The sequence below is a fragment of the Eurytemora carolleeae genome, unplaced genomic scaffold (genome assembly GCF_000591075.1).
Source record: "Eurytemora carolleeae unplaced genomic scaffold, Eaff_2.0 scaffold1083, whole genome shotgun sequence".
In the NCBI taxonomy this organism is placed as follows: domain Eukaryota; kingdom Metazoa; phylum Arthropoda; class Copepoda; order Calanoida; family Temoridae; genus Eurytemora; species Eurytemora carolleeae.
The window spans coordinates 57,295-80,236 of NW_019397300.1; the positions used below are offsets into that span (position 1 = coordinate 57,295).

At 36.3% G+C, this 22,942-nt stretch overlaps 3 protein-coding genes across 3 annotated transcripts in view; 2 read left to right on the plus strand and 1 right to left on the minus strand.

Annotated features, from left to right (window-relative positions):
* Positions 1–468: 468 nt before the first annotated feature.
* Positions 469–4,644, plus strand: LOC111713367 (phospholipase A-2-activating protein; the record flags this gene model as incomplete). Its single annotated transcript, XM_023488217.1, has 5 exons — positions 469–646; positions 887–987; positions 1,175–2,225; positions 2,299–2,377; positions 4,440–4,644. Coding segments are annotated over 5 exons (1,509 nt in total), but the record flags the coding sequence as incomplete, so codon positions are not given.
* Positions 4,645–6,459: 1,815 nt separating this feature from the next.
* The window catches only part of LOC111713366 (fibrillin-2), a 30,001-nt gene continuing 13,518 nt past the window's right edge, over positions 6,460–22,942 (minus strand). The window contains exons 10-20 of the mRNA XM_023488216.1: positions 22,154–22,212; positions 20,436–20,508; positions 18,703–18,776; positions 17,744–17,808; positions 14,027–14,164; positions 12,860–12,922; positions 12,682–12,790; positions 8,971–9,083; positions 8,695–8,748; positions 7,472–7,577; positions 6,460–6,943 (exon numbers count right to left, since the gene is read on the minus strand). Coding sequence (XP_023343984.1) covers positions 6,460–6,943; positions 7,472–7,577; positions 8,695–8,748; positions 8,971–9,083; positions 12,682–12,790; positions 12,860–12,922; positions 14,027–14,164; positions 17,744–17,808; positions 18,703–18,776; positions 20,436–20,508; positions 22,154–22,212 — 1,338 coding nt within the window. The remainder of the gene's footprint in view (positions 6,944–7,471; positions 7,578–8,694; positions 8,749–8,970; positions 9,084–12,681; positions 12,791–12,859; positions 12,923–14,026; positions 14,165–17,743; positions 17,809–18,702; positions 18,777–20,435; positions 20,509–22,153; positions 22,213–22,942) is intronic.
* LOC111713368 (uncharacterized) lies at positions 9,871–10,767 on the plus strand. The gene is made up of 2 exons (XM_023488218.1): positions 9,871–10,092; positions 10,155–10,767. The coding sequence occupies exons 1-2, from the start codon at positions 9,973–9,975 to the stop codon at positions 10,665–10,667; spliced, it is 633 nt and encodes a 210-aa protein (XP_023343986.1). The 5' UTR covers positions 9,871–9,972; the 3' UTR covers positions 10,668–10,767.

The window sequence follows — 22,942 nt, forward strand, 5'->3', positions numbered from 1 at the left end:
AGTTTAAATGTTAAAACAGTTTAAACGTTAAAACAGTTTAAACGTTAAAACAGTTTAACCGTTAAAATAGTTTAAATTTTAAAACAGTTTATAGGTTAAAACAGTTTAAACGTTAAAACAGTTTAACCGTGAAAACAGTTTAAACGTTAAAACAGTTTAAACGTTAAAATAGTTTAAACGTTTAAACAGTTTATAGGTTAAACCAGTTTAAACGTTAAAACAGTTTAACCGTTAAAACAGTTTATAGGTTAAAACAGTTTAAACGTTAAAATAGTTTAAAGGTTAAAACAGTTTAGCAGTTAGAACAGTTTAACAATTAGAACAGTCTAACAGTAAGAACAGTTTAACAGTTTAACAATTTAACAGTTTAACAATTTAAACGGTTGAACAGTTAAATAGTTTGAACTGTTTAACAGTTAGAACTGTTTAACGCTTTCTCATTTAAATAGTGAATAGTTTTATAGTTGAACGGACATTACTGATAAAAATCATACTTTTAAGGATGAGTTGAGTAAATCAACCCTATCTGCCCAGCAGGAGCTAGGTGGGGTTAAACTTGAAGATCTACAAGGACCTGAAGCTCTGTTTGAACCAGGGAGTAAGGATGGGCAGACTAGGATGGTTCGGGATGGCACTCAAGTATCAGGTATATATGNGCTTTTTTTTTTTTTAAACATTAGTTCAAACTTAAAGCCAACCCCCTTTGGGATCGATTACTTGACAAATAGCTTTGATTTGATCAAAGTTTTTACAAAATTCCGAATTTTTTTTATTTCCATAATCATTGGTTAAAGTAAATGGTTGACATTACTCTTTTACTAGACTAAGCTTGTGAGACGATCACAGCGCTGCAGCTAGAATATTTAAGATATTTTTTATTTTCTAGTTCATGCTTGGTCAATGTCGGAACAGAAGTGGAACAAGATCGGCGATGTAGTTGGAGCTGCTGGGGGATCAGAGGCGACTTCAGGGAAAAAGCTCTATCAGGTTGGATTAAGGGGGACCGTGCTATATAGGGAAGGAATATATACACCACTTGATAATAAAAATATGCGTCAAATTTAAATTTTTAACTATAATTTCTGAGAAAATTGCCCTGTCATTTTCATCATTTGTCTCTGTTTTTTGCCCTGTTAATGTCCGTTTTTGCAAACTCAATTTTCTTTATTTGTAGGGTAAAGAGTACGACTATGTATTTGATATTGAGATAGATGAACCCAAATCTACCCTAAAACTACCCTTTAACATCAGTGATGACCCCTATATGGCCGCCCAGAAGTTTATTCACCAGTATGATCTAAGTCAATATTATCTAGAAGAGATCGCTGGACACATTATGAAGAATACTGGTGGACAAACATTAGGGTTGGGAGCTGGTGGTAATGTCGATCCCTTTACCTCTGGTGGCTCCTACACTACCCAGGGTCTAGAACAGTTAAATCCTTCAGGAGGTGTGGCAGTAGATCCATTCACAGGCTCTGGAGCCTACACGTCTGGAAGTGGTGGTGGAGATATCCCAGTATTAGGTGTTAATCCTCCCCCTGATCCCTGGATGCAGGGTGCATACACAACTTCACAGGCAAACGGAATGGATGTTGATACTCCAAACCCATATTTCCCGCACACAGAGTTTATCAGGTTTGACCAAGCTCTTAAAGCTGAACCATTGATCAACAAACTGAAGGAGTTTAATTCTAAGGTTGAATCTGAGCTCAAACTTGAAGATTCAGTTATAGAAGTTTTACCAAACCTGGCTTTGTCGGAGAACAAGGATCCTGATGGAGTAGCAAACCTACTTAAGGTATTGAGATGGAAGGATGAGTATATATTCCCTGCTCTGGATCTAGTTCGTCTGGTTCTCCTACATCCACACAATCAGTCCTTTGTCCTGGATAAGAGCTTCTTGGACCAGTTATTCAGTGTGTGTCTTAGAAATGTAAACAAAGATTCTCCACAACCCACACAGATGCTCTCCTTGCGAGTACTGTCTAATCTCTTCTCTATAAATCAGGGAGAAGAGTTCTTGATGCTGTACAGAGAATCTGTTGTTACAAGAATATTTGAACATTTGTTTCCTGTAGCGGCAGAGAACAAGAATATTCAGATTGCTGCAACAACTGTGATGCTCAACTATACTGTAGCACTGTCTAAACGACCCTTGGATGAAGACGGTCAAATTCAGGCCTTGTCTGTGCTTGGCGTCAACTTTCTAACATTTTTAACAGGTAGGATTTATATTTTTTTCACTGAAATGGAACCAATTAGAAAATATCAAATTATAATTTATATATATTGTAGATTGGGAAGCTAGGTTTAGAACCCTGGTAGCTCTTGGAACCTTGATCAAATTATCACCAGACAACCAGGAATATGCAAAGTAGGTTTATACAACCTTTGTCCTACTGTCCTCTAGTAGGTTTATACAACCCTTTTTCTACTGTTCTCTAGTAGGTTTATACAACCCTTGTCCTACTGTCCTCTAGTAGGTTTATACAACCTTTCTCTTACTGTCCTCTAGTAGGTTTATACAACCTTTGTCTTACTGTCCTCTAGTAGGTTTATACAACCCTTTTCCTACTATTTTTTAGTAGGTTTATACAACCCTTGTTCTACTGTCCTCTAGTAGGTTTATACAATCCTTGTCTTACTGTCCTCTAGTAGGTTTATACAATCTTTGTCCTACTGTCCTCTAGTAGGTTTATACAACCCTTGTCCTTCTGTCCTTTAGTAGGTTTATACAACCTTTGTCCTACTGTCCTCTAGAAGGTTTATACACCACTTGTCCTACTGTCCTCTAGCAGGTTTATACAACCTTTTTCCTACTGTTCTCTAACAGGTTTATACAACCCTTCTCATACTGTCCTCTAGAAGGTTTATACAACCCTTTTCCTACTGTCCTCTAGTAGGTTTATACAACCCTTGTCCTACTGTCCTCTAGTAGGTTTATACAACCCTTGTCTTACTGTCCTCTGGTAGGTTTATACAATCTTTGTCCTACTGTCCTCTAGTAGGTTTATACAACCCTTGTCCTACTGTCCTCTAGTAGGTTTATACAACCTTTGTCCTACTGTCCTCTAGTAGGTTTCTACAACACTTGTCCTACTGTCCTTTAGTAGGTTTATACAACCTTTGTCCTACTGTCCTCTAATAGGTTTATACAACCCTTTTCCTACTGTCCTCTAGTAGGTTTATACATACCTTGTCTTACTGTCCTCTAGTAGGTTTATACATACCTTGTCTTACTGTCCTCTAGTAGATTTGTACAACTTTTGTCCTACTGTCCTCTAGTAGGTTTATACAACCTTTGTCCTACAGTCTTCTAGTTTGTTTATACAACCCTTGTTCTACTGTCCTCTAGTAGGTTCATACAGCCTTTGTCCTACTGTCCTCTAGTAGGTTTATACAACCCTTTTCCTACTGTTTTCTAGTAGGTTTATAGAACCCTTGTTTTACTGTCCTCTAGTAGGTTTATACAACCCTTTTCCTACAGTCCTCTAGTAGGTTTATACAACCTTTGTCCTACTGTCCTCTAGTAGGTTTATACAACCTTTGTCCTACAGTCCTCTAGTAGGTTTATACAACCTTTGTCCTACAGTCCTCTAATAGGTTTATACAACCTTTGTCCTACTGTCCTCTAGTAGGTTTATACAACTCTTGTTCTAATGTCCTCAAGTAGGTGTATACAACCCTTGTCCTAATATCCTCTTGTATGTTTATGGAACCCTAGTCCTACTGTCCTCTACTAGGTTTATACAACCTTTGTCCTACTGTCCTATTGTCCTCTAGTAGGTTTATACAACCCTTATTCTAATGTCTCTAGTAGGTGTATACAACCCTTGTTCTATTTTCCTCTAGTAGGTGTAAACAACCCTTGTCCTACTGTCCTCTAGTAGGTGTATACAACCCTTGTTTTACTGTCCTCTAGTAGGTGTATACAACCCTTGTCATACTGTCCTATAGTAAGTTTATACAACCCTTTTCCTACTGTTCTCTAGTAGGTTTATACAACCCTTGTCCTACTGTCCTCTAGTAGGTTTATACAACCTTTGTCCTACTGTCCTCTAGTATGTTTATGGAACCCTAGTCCTACTGTCCTCTAGTAGGTTTATACAACCTTTGTCCTACTGTCCTGTAGTAAGTTTATACAACCCTTGTCCTAATATCGTCTAGTATGTTTATGGAACCCTAGTCCTACTGTCCTCTAGTAGGGTTATACAACCCTTGTTCTACTTTTATTATTATTGGTTTAGAAGTTTGCATTTATGTGATGGTGTACTGCCTAATTATTATTATTGGTTTAGAAGTTTGGATGTATGTGGTAGTGTACTGTCTAATTATTATTATTGGTTTAGAAGTTTGGATGTATGTGGTTATTATTATTGGTTTAGAAGTTTGGATGTATGTGGTGGTGTACTGTCTAATTATTATTTTTGGTTTAGAAGTTTGGATGTATGTGGTAGTGTACGAGGATGGAAGATACTGGACGGACCGGACAAGGTTTCCAGCTGTGCAACATTCATCATCGAGATGCTCTCATGATCATCCAAATAAACTACGACCACGTTTTCTCATAATCATTCATTTCAACTATAGCAGACCATGTTTTCTAAGATTTTTGTGTTAAAATAAATTATGTTTCCCAGTTGTGTGTGAAACCAATTTTAGATATAACTGGATGATACAACATAGGGAATATTTTAATGGTTGAATTATTAAAAATATAAATGCATAGTCCGTATATGGAATTGATTTATTTCAAATGTTCTACAAGGTTTTTTTATTGCATTACAGCTGCCCAACGTTACATCCATTAGATAAGTTAGATAAGTTAAATAAATTAGATAAATTAGATAAATTAGATAAATTAGATAAATTAGATAAATAAGATAAATAAGATAAATTAGATAAAATTAGATAAATTAGATAAATTGCACTTTTTCAAGCTAAACATTTACATTTGCGCACAGTGATAAGCATAAAACTCTGAAAAAGGAACTTTTAGACTCAAGTGATGACTTTATTTAGTCCCAAGAGTATGGAACATGTCAATAGTACAGTCTAAACAGACCCATTCCACTTAATAAGTGATTTCAACTTAAATCAAATCATATATTTTACTTAAATAAGTTATTATAAGTAAACATTATAACACATTAAACAATTTAGGAAAGTTATTTGAGAAAATGAAGTCTTACTTTTTTCGGAGGAGAAATGGAGTTTTTAAACTGTTATTTGATGAGCCTGTTGTTAGCCATAATAAGCCAGGAGCTGCAAACCATAGCAGTGTCGAATGGGATGTATTGTTTAATCCAATCCTGTCCTTTTAGGATTTTGTCCTATTAACTATACGTTTTAAGTATTAGTTTTTTTAATATTAAAAATTAAAATATGATTGAATTTATCGCAGATAGTTTATCAGATAGTTCAAAGCTGATTTCACAGAGCCCCTCTGTTGACAATCAATTTAGAAAATTAAAGATTTTACAAAATAGTGAATTAAGAAGAAATTTAAAAAAATGTAAAAATCATATTTCAATAAATACGATTTTAAAACTTTTTGCAGTGCTTAGTATCCATTTAATTTTGATGCGGATCCGGATCCTGGATCCGCACTGGAAATTTTTTTTTATCCAAATCCGGATCCAGGTTATTTCTTTAAAATTTACAGATTTTTTTAACAAAGCAGAATTTTGAAATTTTTTGTCTTATATTTTTCGCTTACTTTTATGCTAAAACTTAATGAACTAATCAGAACTCAGGAAACTTTAATAATCTTTCTTTTTTAAATTTTAATTTTTAAATTTGGATTTTGAGTGGAAAAATTTGTTTGTTTTTTGGTTGATATTTTGCCCCTTGGATCCGGTTCCGGGAAGCCAAAATCTTGCGGATCCGGATCCTAAACATATATACATTTCTCTTTTAAAGTATCAATTTTCTTAAAAATAGAAACGATTACAAATTCAATTGCCCAGTTAGCTGTTCTATCAGTCAGCTATTGAGTACCACTTCAGTGTCTAACTATTTGTTTTGTAACAACACCAAATACACTTAAGGAAATTTTTATAAAGTCGTCTTCCTATTTTAAAGTTTTAAAGTTGATACACCTACCTACTTAGTTACTTACCCATCTATTCAGTTACTTACTTACCTACCTACTTAGTTACTTACTTACCTACCTACCTACTTTGTTACTTACCTAGACTTACCAACTTACCTTCTTGGTTACTTACCTACCTACCTAGTTACCTACTTAATTACTTACCTACCTACATAGTTACTTACTAACCTACCTAAGACTACCTACCTACTTAGTTACTCACTTACCAACCTACCTACATAGTTACTTAATAACCTACCTACTTAGTTACTTACCACTATGATCAATAAGTTTCGCCAAAATATTTTCTAGAAGTCTCAGCTCTAAAAAACTTTTGATGTTCACTATATTTATACTGGATACTATGTTGGCCTGGTTCGCATCAAGCAGATTGCTGTTGTGATGTAAGGACTGTTCTCCTGAAGCAGATTGCTGTTGTGATGTAAGGACTGTTCTCCTGAAGCAGATTGCTGTTGTGATTTAAGGACTGTTCTCCTGAGGCAGAGTGTTGTTGTGATGTAAGGACTGTTCTCCTGAAGCAGATTGCTGTCGCGATGTAAGGACTGTTCTCCTGAAGCAGAGTGCTGTTGTGATGTAAGGACTGTTCTCCTGAAGCTGATTGCTGTTGTGATGTAAGGACTGTTCTCCTGAAGCAGATTGCTGTTGTGATGTAAGGACTGTTCTCCTGAAGCAGAGTGTTGTTGTGATTTAAGGACTGTTCTCCTGAGGCAGAGTGCTGTTGTGATGTAAGGACGGTTCTCCTGAAGGTGGATTTGTTTTGTTGTCACAGCATTGGAATCTCTAGAATATCGTTTAGAGAAAGAGGTCACTTTGGAGGCTCGGTTACTCAAAAAATGTTTTTATTAGACGATGCAAAAACCAAATTTATGAACTTTAATGGTAGTTTTATGGGGTTAAGAAGGGAAAAATGAATGTTTGAAGAAATATGACATGTCCGGTCGAGAAAAGGCCATGAAGACGGCCCGAAAATTGTCAAAAATTTTGAAAAATATTAGCAATGATTCTAGAAGTATGTTTACCAGTTAGTTTGATATATGCCTTTAGATTATAAACAAAGCTGTAAAGCAAGATTGTAAAATTACAAAAATCTTAACAAAATTTGTCCAAAAGTCTCTGACATAGAATTAGATAAATTAGATAAGTAAAGCAAGATTGTAAAATTACAAAAATCTTAACAAAATTTGTCCAAAAGTCTCTGACATAGGACCAAAGAGATGCCGTTGATTATGCATCTCGTATGTAAAGAAAAGCCAGAAAACTCCTTAAAAGTCCTTCATACATATAAATACTTGATCTCTCTTTGCTTTTGATCGTTGTTAAATGGTCTAAATGGTTAAAGGGTCTAAAACAGACTTTGTTGGACCAAGTTCGGAACCAATATGAAATTTTTCTTGCTGTGACGAACGAAGCTGATATACTTCATTACAATTACACAAAGATCTGTTTGACATCAACTGATCTGAAAAATATAATGAACTTTCAACAAAAAATGTCAGGGCTGAGAGTTCTACTAGAACCCCTAATTCTTTTTAGAGAAACTTATTATCATACCTTGTACTGACCTACAGGGTGTCCCACGAAACATGACAGTTGGTAATATTTTGGAATGGTAATATTACATTGTCTATACGCAACATCCCCCTTACTGAACCTCTGACTAACTTTCCGACCTACTGCAATATCAGACCTTCGCCAGCTCTTTATTTTTGTATTATTTGATGGTTAGGTTAGGTTAAGACAATTTCTGGGCCAAGCGCTGCGGCTAGACAGGCTAGGGGCCGAGCGCTGAGGCTTCAAGTTCATATAGCAGCCGTAAAACCACGTGCTAGTAGGTCGGATGTGTAGTATAACGGATTTGGCGTAGGTCAAAAGTGGAGTATAGCGGATTTGCGAATGTCGAAAAATACACCACCGATCAAGATCGTAATTTGCTCCTTTTGGAGGAGCCTCAAAAAATGTACAGAAAACTTCGAGCTGACTTGTCCCTTTTGCTCCGGCCTGTATCCGCCCCCGTATATAATGACCTAAAGGCTAATACTTTTTAAATGTGACAATATAAATGTTAAAATTAGCCTTTACCTTAAATAAAGTCTTTTGAATAATCTGGTAAAGAAAGAAACAATGTTTACAGCTACAGGAAATAATGGCAGAATAGATTCTATACAGTTGTCATTATCATCCTTTGTTGGTAACCCTTTTTCTAGTTCAACATAAACTTTAGAGCTCATTCTTTGCCTCAAATGAATGAAATGTTTGTCTTTATTTTAGAAATAAAAGAAAATACATAGAATTGTTTCTAATTGATTATGAGAGCAAAGCCCAATAAATTTATTCGTCTTAACGACTTAAAACATTTAGGAAATGTTCTGCAAAGTGATAATTCAATGACCATAGATTACAATAAAAAACGAGCTATTTTCATTTCAAAAATTCATTCCCTTAACCAAGAATTTTATTTTAACAGTCCTGATGTTATTTTGAAACTGTATAATATTTACTGTTGTAGTTTTTATAGTATATTTACAGTTGAAAAGACTACTCTCATATCCTGAAAACAGATAGAATTGTAAATATACAGATAAAGATGTGTCTATATCTGTATATGATGCTGAATAGACTACTCTCATATCCTGAAAACAGAAAGGATTGTAAATATACAGATAAAGATGTGTCTATATCTGTATATTTACAGCTGAATAGACTACTCTCGTCACCTGAAAACAGATAGAATTGTAAATATACATATTCCTGAACTTTTACAGAATACATTTTACTCATCAAATAATGTCAAGATTTCTTCAGGGCAATCATAGCCAGGGATATTCATGTCCTGAAACAGCAAATAAGTTTACCTGTACATTGGACATCATCCATGAAATAGTTTGATTCTGAACCAAAAAAACTTGACCATGTTTGCTCCCCTCCACCAAACCCAAGTGATCTACAGACAACCGCAGCATCCAGGCTTAAAAATTCAGAGATTATACACAACATTTTTTGTAAATATGATTTGTTAGATTTGCAACATATAAACCTCTTTATATCATTCAAATTCCAGACATAAATCCTAGGGATATCAAGGTCAACCATTTGCCCCTCCTATGTTAAGGGTTAATGCAAAGGCTTTACTTTCGATCCCAGTTTCATAAACTAACAAATTCTAGTTATTCATATAGTTTAATGTCTATCTCTTGGAGTATAAATGAATGGGATTTATCAGTTTATATTTTATTGATACAAATACATCTGTTTAAGTTTATTCCTGTCTCATTACATTCTGTTAGGAAACCCATCATTCAGCAAGCTGCATTATATCTATCCATCCTACAATTCTAAGCTCATCAAGTCTGTTTAGTTCAGCTGCTGCTTCTGGTAGTCCAGCCTGTGGTTCAAAGCGGTCTAGAGGTAGTGAAACCATCCACAGAATATCTCAAGCATGGAGCTGCTCCTCAATGTTTTCAATGTTACCGCTGGTTCTGAGATATTCCCTGTAAGCTATCCTCAGACCTTCCGGTTCATTTAGAGCTCCCTCTCGTCCTGGATTTGGAAGGGGAGCTTTCCTAGGAGTAGATGCTTCGGAAGAGGAGATATTATCTTTAAGCTAAGGTAACAGGTGCCGTGACAAACTCCTGAAAGACAAACTCCTGAAAGACAAACTCCGGAAAGACAAACTCCGGAAAGACAAACTCCTGACGAGACAAACTCCTGAAAGACAAACTCCTGAAATTATGAAATTTTTCTTTGAATGAAATTTGATAAAATTCATAAACTTTAGAAGAAAAATCCGCAAATATTCCAGAAAAAATTCTCAAACTTTAGTACTTTGAATATGTTTCAAGCAGCAAAGTACTACAATGCTCGTGCAGGATCCGTGCGCCTTATTGATCAGAATAACTATACTTACACCAAGGAGAAGGAAATCGGAGCAAAAACATACTGGACTTGTTCAAAGTACAGGGATAAGGCAATACAATGTAAGAATATATATATATATATTGTGATTTTTCACTTGCATTTATCATTTTTACCTTTCTAGATTGCTGATTATTACGAGGAAGGAGTATTAAAGTTTACAGAGTCAATGACTGAGGATGAGTCTTGGGGAGAATATGAGGACGAGATAAATGAATTCATACACTATCTAGAGAAGACCTGGATTGGCCGAATATTGGGACGAAGTAATGCCAGACAATCACCCATGTTTAAGTATGAAATGTGGTCTATACATGTAGATATTTTGGATGGTTCCAAGTTTACATCTAATTCTGTTGAAGCATGGAACAATGCATGGAATTCCTCATTGGAAAAAAATGCATCAGTATGGAAAGTTGTCCAAGGGTTCCGTCGAGAGGATGGTATTGTCAAGGGTAAGCTCAGGGACATTATGTTTGGTAACCTACCCTCAGAGGATGCCAGAAGCAGAGCTGGAGGAAGGAAATCTAGAGATTCTCAAGTGCAAACCTTTCTTGGTCACTTGGACAATAATAATAGATTTGAGAACCTAAAACATTTAGCCGGGTTCCTACTTGGCAATGTTCCAGTTCTATAGATGTAGCTTATGTATAAACTTATCTGTGTATAATCTTTATGTAATTGGTACATTAGTAATTGTATAATTAGATTAAATATATATATTGTTTATTTTTTTATTTTCAGGAGTTTGTCTCGTCAGGAGTTTGTCTCGTCAGGAGTTTGTCTCGTCAGGAGTTTGTCTTTCAGGAGTTTGTCTTTTCAGGAGTTTGTCTTTCCGGAGTTTGTCTTTCAGGAGTTTGTCTTTCAGGAGTTTGTCACGGCGCCAAGGTAACATATCTTCTAATAACTCTTGTAGAGCATCTCTCAATCTCCTCTGGTCTCTTCCTGCTGCATAGATCAACTGTTCAGCTGTTTAAACTACTCCAGGGTGATAAGGGTAATCTGGGGCTGGAGGTTGTATCAGAGGAGTCCCGGGTTCAGGAAAGTCCCTCAGGAGTTCTTCCAGTTCCAAATCTAGGTCATCCATTTCTACAGCGTCCTGTATTGGAGCAGTCTGTAAGGAGCAGCTTCCTCGAGGATCTCCAGTGATCCGTAACCCTCCTGATAGCTCAATCATGTCTGGAGTACGGTAGATCTCCTCTTCATGAATCCTTAAGATCTCTTCTTCTCCCGAAGTCATCGGTCTGTACTGATCATCTATCTGTTGATCACCAATAAGGTCTGAGATTCGAGTAAAGCTCTCGGTAGATTGTGGAGTAGCTGTAGGTGTAGTAGCCAGAGAGTTCAGTTCTTCTCCCTCTGTGTATTCTGATCACTCTGCATCTCCAGTGTTTCTACCTATAGAAACACCTGGAGCATTGGTTCCGTTGGGTAGTTGAACCAGCTGCACTGGGTTTAGACTCAGATGTCTTAGGTTTACCAAATGCTCTATATCTCCAGTGGACCTCTCATTAGGACCAGCTCGAGCATTTAGAGTCTTATCAGACATCTCTTTATCCATAGATTACTCTATACCTCCAGTGGACCTCTAATTAGGCCCAGCTAGAGTATTTAGAGTAGTTGAACTAGCTGTAGATCGGAAAAGTTAATCTATATCTCCAGTGGCCCTTTCATTAGGCCCAGCTTGAGTATCTAGAGTAGTTGAACTAGCTGTAGATCGAAAGAGTTACTCTATACTTCCAGTGGACCTCTCATTAGGCCATGCTTGAGTATCTAGAGTAGTTGAACTAGCTGTAGATCAGATGAGTTACTCTATTGATATGTTGAGAAACTCAGAGGATATACTGTTGTAGTAGATGATGAGAATGAGGCTGTCCAACCTAAGTTGTAGTAGATGACAAGAATGAGGCTATCCAACCTCTGTTGAGGTGAATGATGGGAATTATTTAGTTGTCTCCTGACTGTCTGTTAGCTGTCCATGTAGTACAAGTCCCCAAGCCCTGATTATAATACAGCAGAGCTTAGCTCATACATGCTTTTATTATCTGGGATCCTGGAGTGTACTAACTAGTCTCAGACTCTCATCGATTGCTCCGACTCGGAGACAGAAACAAAGGGTTTTAACAAGGGATGGAGCGCAAACATATTCTAAATTTTACTGATTATAGGCAAATAATTCTTAACATCATGTTTGGATACAAACTTTGTTAAAATGATGTGTTTATATTATTTAATTTAAGGTCGGCCCTGTATTTCTAATGTAATGTGAACACAATGGAGAGAAAAATGTTTCATAATTCCATAAATTTAAATATTTACTTTAAACAGTTTTAATGTTAGTTTGAGAGCAAATATACTTCTTATTTGAAGAAATTTGCACAAAAAATTTTAACTTTACAGCCATCCTGTTGATTTATTTTTTTAGTATGAAACTATTTTGATACTATTTTAGGATACTAATCATATTTACGGACATAATTTTAGAGTCTACTTTTTTGGTTTTTAATAAAGTTAAAAACCTATCTTTACAACCATAAAAAAAATATTCGACATTAAACTTTTAGCTTTATTTAATGGTTGAGTAAAACCAAAAGTTTAATTTGATGTTTTCTGAAGATGATTATTATTTCTAAATTAATTTAAATTCTTACCTGTCCCACGCATCATCACAAACTCCTTCATATCTTTGATTCACTTGATTCCAGACATATACTGTTCCTTCTTTGGAAGTTGCTCCACCAGTCAGCTTTACAAGAATGACTAAAAAGGCCTTTTGAGAATATTCATTGAATTTAGAATTTTTTAACATTTAAATTTTTTTCTTATTACCCTGGCCACATGTGTAACTTCCAAAGGAGTTTACACAAGCTCTTCCAGCGCAGTTGTGAGAACCTAGATTTAATGAAACTGATTACTCTCATGTCATAGAGATTTCTAACTGTAAAGTCTGCTGCATATAAAATAATAAAAGTTTTTACAGGTTTACACCGTCAGGAACTAAAATTAATGAATTTGAGCTAGGTTGCTTAGCTACCGATGTGAAGATTACATCTGTAAGAAATGGCCAAGTCCTGAATCACCAACACAAACTACGTTGTTTGAACCATCTCTATAGACCTGGCTCAAATACATTAAATTATTGAATTTGGTGTTTGTTATGAGTAATTGTTTTTTTTGTATTAAGTCTAACATTTAGCCTACTTTCATAAAATCTAAAAAATTGAGAAATTCAGCCAGTGAAGAAAAAGAACTTTAAAATAAAACCACTCAGTACTCCTTGTAGTAATGGCAGATGTATCCATAATTTTTCTTGCCACAAATTGTGAGAAACTTATACCAAGAACTGGAGTGTAGACACATAATCTTGAGTTTTCTATTTCTTCAATTCAGTTTTGAAAAAAAATAAATGAAATTTATTATTTTATTGACAAACAGATTGCAAGTTGCATGTAAGGTTATCACCATTAACAATCCAGTCTCCCCCTAACCCTGCGCCAGTCTCCCCCTAACCCTGCTAGCAACAACACATCTCTGTGACTCTCCCTCTCCTAGCCTGATACCAGCTGACCCAGCTGTTGCTATGGCGGGGAGTTTAAAACACAAACAATGAGAATTACGCATAAACTCTTGGAGTTGTATAGGGAAGGAGTGGACCTAGGACTGGATATCAAGCTTAACCTGTGGACTAAAGATGAGTCAGCTGCGAAATATTGCACTGGCATTCAAAGTCTAATCTGTGTCTATCATATGAATCATTTATATAGAAAATAAATAATGTAGTTTTTCCATTTATGAAAGTTGTAAACTTGCAATACAAATGTAATATTTTAATCTCTGCTACAAAATAAATATTTAGATTTAAAAAAACATTAACAAGACTTTCTGAAATTAAAAAAAGGAGGTTTACATGAGGTTTAACAGGTACCATTGTTAATCGGACACTCTACTTTAAAAGTGGAGAATTACTTTAAAGTAGTAGAAAATTTGAATTGTTACCTAGTTTACATTCGTCAATATCACTACAGCCAGACAACGAACTCCAGCCAGTAAAGCCATCCGTACAGGAGCATTCAAAACTTCCTATGGTGTTCAAACAGTCCAAGGTATTTGGTCCGCATGCTGTACTATTACCTCCTATAAAGCATAGGTATTGTAAGCAATTAGGAACCCCACAAGACCTGAAGTCCTCATGAGGAGGCCTTGATTTGCCTCTGCAGTACCACAAACGGATGCCCTCCGGGCTACGGACAAGAGAGAGATAGGAGACCGTGAAAAGACCAGTAAGGCATGGTTGAGGGCCTCTCTCAATATCGGCCTTATCATATTATTTATGAGTTCTCATGCTCTCCTGAGGTCCTTATGCTGCTATCTATCTGTCTAACTATCTCTCCATATAATCTGATACTGTCAGCTGTCTTAAAGCTGTTTCCCATCCCACCCCCCTTCCCCCCTTCCTGGCTAATTAAGACCCCCTGAGGGTGCCTTAGAAAGACTTCAGGACAGCATCCTGACGGGGCTTCACAATGCGGTGTCAAGTCAGGACGCCATCAAAATAAACAAATACAAATTGTAATTAAAAAAATTTATTTATTTTAAAAACATATCAAAAAATTATCGTTAATTTTTGTTATTATTAAAATTGATTTCCCCTTAAAAATATTGTTTCTCACTCGATGAGGAACAAAATGTTTTCAAATAAAAATTAAGAGTGGGGATGGGGTCTCTTTAAAAACTAAATGTAGTTGGGGTAGTGAGGGTAGTTCCTGTACAGATTTAGTATCAAGGGTGGAAGTGGGGTCTCTCTAAAAACAGACGGTAGTTGGGGTAGTAAGGGTATAGCCATTCAGATTTAGCTTCAAGGGTGAGGGTGGGGTCTCTCTAAAAACAGACGGTAGTTGGGGTAGTAAGGGTAGTTGCCATTCAGATTTAGCTTCAAGGGTGGGGTCTCTCTAAAAACAGACAGTAGTTAGGGTTGTTGCCATTCAGATTCAGCTTCCAGGGTGGGTGATGGGGTCTCTCTAAAAACATATGGTAGTTGGGGTAGTAAGGGTAGTTGCCAATCAGATTCAGCTTCAAGGGTGGGGATGGGGTCTCTCTAAAAACAGACGGTAGTTGGGGTAGTTAGGGTAGTTAAACCTGGCAACCATAACTACCATCAGATTTTGCTTCAAGGGTGGGGGTGGGGTCTCTCTAAAAACAGATGGTAGTTGGGGTAGTACAGGTAGTTGCCATTCAGATTTAGCATCAAGGGTGGAAGTGGGGTCTCTCTAAAAACAGACAGTAGTTGGGGTAGTAAGGGTAGTTACCATTCAGATTTAGCTTCAAGGGTGAGGGTGGGGTCTCTCTAAAAACAGAGAGTAGTTGGGATAGTTGGGGTGGTTAAGCCCAACTACCCTAACTACCATCAGATTCTGCTTCAAGGGTGGGGGTGGGGTCTCTCTAAAAACAGGCAGTAGTTGGGGTAATTAGGGTAGTTGCCATTTAGATTCAGATTTAGCCCCAAGGGTAAGGGTGGGGTCTCTCTAAAAACAGATGGTAGTTGGGGTAGTGAGGGTAGTTAAACCCAACTACCCCAACTACCGTCTATTTTTAGAGAGACCCCACCTCCACCCTTGATGCTAAATCTGAATGGCAACTAACCTTACTTAACCAACTACTATCTGTTTTTAGAAAGACCCACCTCCACCCTTGAAGCTGAATCTTAATGGCAACTACCCATACTACCCCAACTACCGTCTGTTTTTAGAGAGACCCCATCCCCACCCTTGAAGCTGAATCTGATTGGCAACTAACAATTTTTTAAAATCTTGTTTCTGGCATTCATAACACTTTTCGACCTTTACTATCCTCACCAACCGCCTTCTGAAGGGTGCACATTTCGTAGTAAAAAAAAAGGCATTTTATATGTGCAGGGGAGCAGCCTCAAAGGCATTGGCAGAGATGACGATGGTGTACTTCATGGCATCAGCATCGGTAAGACAACAGCTCTGATACGCTAGACAACATCTCCTTTTTTGATAAGGGTGTTTTTACCGAAGATGACAGCACTGACATTGTCGGGCTCCAAGTTTGAGAGCCATACCCTTGAGTCTAGAGCTGAACTCCACCATCTCCTTGGCCTAATACAACAAAATTTTAATAATTTTTACTAATATAAGAAAGAAAAACTATCTTATTAATTCCATGCAAAAATAATGTTGATTTATTGAGTGTTAGGGGGGGGGGGGTTACAGTCCTTATCATTACATAAATTAAGCGCATCAATAAATCTGGGGGAGTTAGAGTCCACACCATTACATAAATTAAGCGCATTATAAAATCTGCTGATTCTTAAGAAAGTTATGGATAGTTTAAGGAAAAAAATTATCTTGAATCAATCTCTGTACAGCAATGTAAAGAGACTAGAGAATTATGAAATGGGATATATATTTTTTATAAAAACTCCCCCGCCCCCACTTTCCCACTATTTTTAGTTAAAAAAACTTCAAATGAAGGGGTCTTTCCTTGAGACGGATTTCTGCCCCCCCNATCAATTTTGAAATAGAAGATGGGTGCAAAGCACCCTAAAAAACTGTATTTATAATTCAACCATTGGCAATGTATCTGTTTAGAATTCATATTCTTAGATAAATTATCGTAAGAATTTGTTATTATTTATTTAGAATTTCTTTAATTTATAAATGGCAAAACTTTTTAAATACATACTTGTCGTTTCAGTTCATTTGAACAATAAGATTATTTACTTTAATTTTTAGTTCATATTTATGCACTTACCGCTTACTTATTAATTATAAGTTATGTTGATTGTTGAGTTGAACATTGAAAGTAAAAGATAAGAAACAAACAACATATTAACTACAACTGACTGTGACGTCACCCGGGACGCTGTACATAGGAAGCATAGAGCTCATGGCTGAAAGATATCGATCGCAATACTCCTGGCGGTTGAATTAGGAACTAAATGTGTCATTTGTTATCTTTTATATTTTCAATTAAAATAAAACACTTATATTTTCATTATTATTATTATTACTATTATTATTATTATTATTATTATTATTATTGTTATTTTCATTATTATTATTATTAATATTGAGTAAGATTGAGTAAGATTATCTGCACGAATTGCCAAATTTTTACATTTTTCCTTTTAATGGTAATCATAGACATGGAGATCAAGTTACTAAACCAGGATGTTTGTGTCCCCAAGATTCTAGGGGTAAATTACCCCAAGGATTCTAGGGGGGGTAAGTAATGCCAATTACCCCTCCTTATTTATGCCACTGGTCCCAGGTAACCCCCCCCCCCAAGAAAAAATGTTAACATTCACATTAGGATGTTTCTTTTTCAGGGAAGGCTTGTCTAAAAATCTTAATCTCTTGGTTTGTTTTTTATTTTGTTTATATACAAAAAATGTAAAAACTTCTTTTTAGTACCTTGCTTGTACTGTTAAGCAGGTTTACTTATGAGTTAAAAAGTTAGGAAAGATAATCAACAAAAAGATTATCACTAGAATAATGGGTTCAAAATCAAAACCTAGTTTTTAGTAAAGCAATAGCTAAAATTACCACCAAGCCATGATTTCTTTTGTTTGCATCCCTTGCATATAATAAACTACTCCAACCACATACAACTGTGCTATAGTGAATTAACTTGCCTAAATTCCATCATTAGACAACTACAAATATAATAAATATTACAAGATTAACTTCCCTGCAAGACTGAGTAGGCTGTCACATTCATTTATATCTTCACAGTATGGCTGAGCTACATCTTTCCTTATATCAAAACAATATTTGAACCACATTAGTTCACTTTTATTAGAGTTTTTGAAATCTTTATGTCTAAATATGTCAGATTTATCAATATGAAAATTATGTTTCAATTCTACAGCATTAATTCAATACGTTATTTCTTTAAAATTAGATAAAATGTTAATCAGAAGAATAAACAAATTTTGAGCATCATAATTAACTTCTAAAATATATTTGTTATTTTTTAACAAAATTTGGTCAAACTTTCTTAAAATTGAATAAAACATTTTTGTGCATGGAAACCCTAATTTTGGCATCTTGTACAATTGTGATATTTCCATTAAAATATGTATACATATATATATCATAAGTATACAATCAGTGGTGCAACTAGGGGGAACCAAGTTTGGACCCCCCCCCCAAGCAAATTTTGCCCCCCCCCCCTCTCTTAACTCCAGCATGATCATCAGCCCTACAATTACGGGCTATATAGTGGACAAATATGACTAGTGGGTGAATTACAAAAATAAGTTCTGTAGACTGTAATAGAGGACTTTAAATGCAAAGTGAATAGGACTAACAGACACTAAAAGATCAATGAAAACCCACTAGATGAACAAAGGTTTTTTAACTGCTTCGCACACATGTTTAATTTACCAATAGTTTTCAGTATATATTTTTTAAACAAAAGAACAAGCTATAGATATTATAAGAATTTGGTATATTTTTGAGCACAGAGCCAACCCTTCAACAATTTAAAATGCTGTTTTAATTACTTCAAATCTTACAATTGCAACACTTTTCGACAGGGGGCCCCCTCTAACCCCCACCCTAGCCCCTCCAAATTTAATTTCTCCTTCTCCTTCCCCTTACAAGAGTGCTAGTTGCGCCACTGAAGATAATAGTTAAAATATATACTTGCAGTACAATCCAGTTGTACAGTCTTCATCATTTAAACAACCAACTTCATTGTGTCCACACACTTTGTACCGCTGAAACAAATGTTTTTATTTTTTTATTCCTAATCTGTCAAAATGGTGTTTTCCTTATTCATTATAATGTATACAATATTAAACAAAAAATGCCGAAATAAAAATGGGTTTGTAAGTAAACAATCACAGATTTCAAAAAACGGATTTGAATCACTGTTAAAAATGTTTTGACAATAGTTGATTAAAAGATAGAGCTTTAAGCGGATAAAGCCTTTTTGTATTTTACTGTATTTATATTGTGTCTTTTGTAGTGAATGTCTAGATTTCAGAGAAGCAACCAATAGGTCTTGCTAGGCGAGATACAGAGTGAGAGAGAGAAAATGGCAAACTAGAGAAACTTTAGCCAGGGGTGTATCCCCTGCACACAAATGGAAAAGAAAAAGCGGAACTACAACTAACATTTATCTTTTAACGCTACATATAAACCTGAAGAATGGAGGTTTTTTACCTTCCTAGATCCAGATTTTACTACTTACATCTTTAAATATACTCTGTAATAACAAGGTTATTAAGTATCCAAACTTGTCGGAAAGATGGTGATTCTTTTTATTGAATCTAGTTCTTTGTGTAAGCATCAAGGGAATTCATAACAGTCAGGTTCTTATACAACTCTCTCCAGTTACTTGCGGCTGACCAGAACCCTCTATGGAATAAAACATGGCAGTACTTGGAAAAAGAAGAAAATAATAGTGCAGCGAAGGAGGGGTCTCACTATGCTTCACTTCCCCATTCCTCTTGCCAGAAATAAGGATCCTAAAGCAATCCTGATAGGTTGTGCAGCATGCACTATAATACTGGTCTACACTCTGCTGGCTGCAAGGAAAAGATTGCTGTAGATGAGGACATATTCTGTAGCACTGTCCAAGATGAACTTACAAACCCTGCTTAGCTGTGATTTTTTTTTGTCAAACCAGTAAAAATATATAATCAATATCAATAGCTGGATGAAAAAGCTAATAAATTATTCCTCAACATAGCATGGCAGAGAAATTTGACACCTCTGCATGGAAAACAAATAGTAAAATATTAGGGAGAAAGAAATTCAGAAAAATGCATCAACATGCAATTTTCCCCTGTCTACAAGGGATAGATATGCACTGATCTAAAAGAGTGGAACAGAAACAGATGTATGATCAGCGAAAACAATTGTTGACATTGTATCTTTTTTCTTATGGAACAAGACCAAGCCATTATTTAGGTCTTAGTTTGGCACTTTTGATGACCTAACCTGTGTATTTTCCTAAATCGGAAAATTAAGGCCAGTCTAACTAAATAAATCAATCATTCAGCCAGGGGCGCAACTAGGACTTTTGCTAGGGGGGGGCAATATATTATTTTGTTAGGGTTTGGGGACCCCCCCTCTCAGGTGCTAGGGGAGGGCGCGCGCCCGGCCGCCCCCCCCTAGTTGCGCCTCTGCATTCAGCTTTTAAGATTAAGAAAACCTACAGCTTTGTGTTTATTTGCAGGTTCTATTTTGATTGAGGAAAATGATCAAAGCTAATATTTAGAAACAGAAGGGTGTCAAAAATAGTCAAGCATTTTGAGAGGTTGAAGTTTACAGCAGATTAAAGGCAAATTTTTAACACCAGAGAGGAAAGGAAAATCAATAGTGTTTACAATTGCTTTATTTTGTGTATTAGATAGGACCAAACTTGTTACCTTGTTGCACACCCTATAGCAGCAGTTATCAGTTGGTTTGTAGAAGGTTAGAGAATGCTCAGGGAACAGATTACTCCATAGAAAAAACAGGTTCAAAGGGTATCCATTGTGAATATAATATGCAATTCTTTAACCCTATTCAGACTGTAGGGGGGGGGGGCACTGGGACTCCCCTGTTTTTTTTAATAACTCAAAAAGAATTGGTGTAAATTTTTATTTATTATGAGTCCTCATTAGACCAATCAAGTCATTGGATTTCAACATTTTATGCTCTTTGGAAAGCCTACCACACAAGGAAGCAGATTGCACAATTTATGCCAAGAAATTTTGCGTAGATTTTTGCACACACCTTAAAAGGGAATTTGCACAATTTTAGTTTTTCTTTAACAAACCATTAGGTTTTGAAAATTTGCAATTATTTTTGCATATTTGAATTTGCTGGGTCAAGGGCTTCTCAAAAATGCCTAGTTTATCATGGTTTGTGCACAGTTTGTTTTTGCACATTTTTTGCAAAAGAACCTGATTTTGCAATAAGTATTTTAAATCTTGCAAATTTGCAAACTTGATTCCAGATTATTAATGTTGTGTAGTGATGCGAAATAACAAAGATATAAACGGACTGAAGATATATATTTGTCTAACTTACAACATGGATTTGATAAATATATTTGGTTTGGTTCTCCCAGCTTCCAGGCTTTGAAGAGGATATTTCAGGGTCTCCACAACATTGAGGTAATAAACTCGAATTTCTCTTCGAGAGTTTTGACAAACTTGGAAAGGAGAAGACTGTCGAGGTGAGAATCTAACCTTCTTCTCACCTTATGGGCACTCTGGAGAGTTATTGGAGAGGTTGGAGCCAACAGAGCCCGAGTCAATGGAGCCAGAGTCAACGTCAGGGAGGTTGCTGAGGAGTTACAGAGTGATCAGAAAGCACAGATTTAAGCTGGTCCACGGAGACGGAGTCACACATTGAATCAATCTGAACAAGAAAATACTTGGAGAGAACTAGATAGGGTCCTCTGTACAGCGAAGGTTTAGATGCATCCTCCCTGATGAAAACATGAGAACAGGAGGCTATACTGGAAGGGATCTCATCTGGTTTCAAGGCTCTGGAAGCTCCGGACTGTCCAGAAATTCTCCGGGCAACACCAGCAGAAAACCAAAAGAGATTCAGAGGTGGAGACAGCAGAATCTTCTCTGGGAACCCTCCCAAGAAAATTGCTGAAACTGACTCTCAAAATCTTGCTGGTAACCCTACTATGGTGTTCTGGTTTGAAAAACGCAGGGACCTAGTCAATACCAATTTCAGGTACGTTGGCGAGAGAGATTATTTAATAGTCAACAGCAACAAGCAAACTTTGGGGTCACCAAAATGTAGCGACGCTAAATAACAAAGATATAAACGGACTGAAGATATATATTTTGTCTTACTTACAACATGGATTTAATAAATATATTTGGTTTTGTTCTCCCAGATTCCAGGCTATAAAGACAACTTTACAGGGTCTCCAAAGTTGATTCCAAGGGCTTTCAAAGCATGTATCATATGTTATAAATTTGTATCACAGTAAGGAAATAAATGGGGGTCACTGTGACTCCCCCCCCCCTCCTGTCTATTTTGGGTAAACCAGACGTCAGTCTGAATATGGTTAAAAGTAGGGTCACTTAAAATTATGTTAAGAGACACTTAAATAAGTAAATTGACTAATACAAGATACCTTGGAAAGTAAGTGCTGTCAATACATAAGTCATTTCCACACTTTAGCCAACCAGGGTTCTGGAAATGATAAGTATACATCATGCAAATACATTTTTCAATAGTTTTTTAAACTTATAATCCAGGAGGTTAGATTTTTAAGAAATTGTAAAAGAGATTTGCAAGCAGTGAATTACTTTTACGAGTCGGTTTTAATATTGGTCCAAACTACAATAAATCAGATAAAGCAGATGTTCAATCCATATTTAAAGGAAAAGGAAATTTAAAATTTTGTTTAAAAGTGTAACTGAAATGTGAAAGTCTAAATTCATAAACATTATTTCACAATATCAGATAACAGCAGATTCCACTACCTGACAATCTGCATCAGCTTCACAGTATCCCTCCCCTTCAGCACAGGGATGGTCTGGAGTACACTCTACCTGACAATCTGCATCAACTTCACAGTATCCCTCCTCTTCAGCACAGGGATGGTCTGCAGTACACTATACCTGACAATCTGCATCAACTTCACAGTATCCCTCCCCTTCAGCACAAGGATGGTCTGCAGTACACTATACCTGACAATCTGCATCAACTTCACAGTATCCCTCCCCTTCAGCACAAGGATGGTCTGCAGTACACTCTACCTGACAATCTGCATCAACTTCACAGTATCCCTCCCCCTCAGCACAGGGATGGTCTGGAGTACACTATACCTGACAATCTGCATCAGCTTCACAGTATCCCTACCCTTCAGCACAAGGATGGTCTGGAGTGCACTTTTATACCTGACAATCTGCATCAGCTT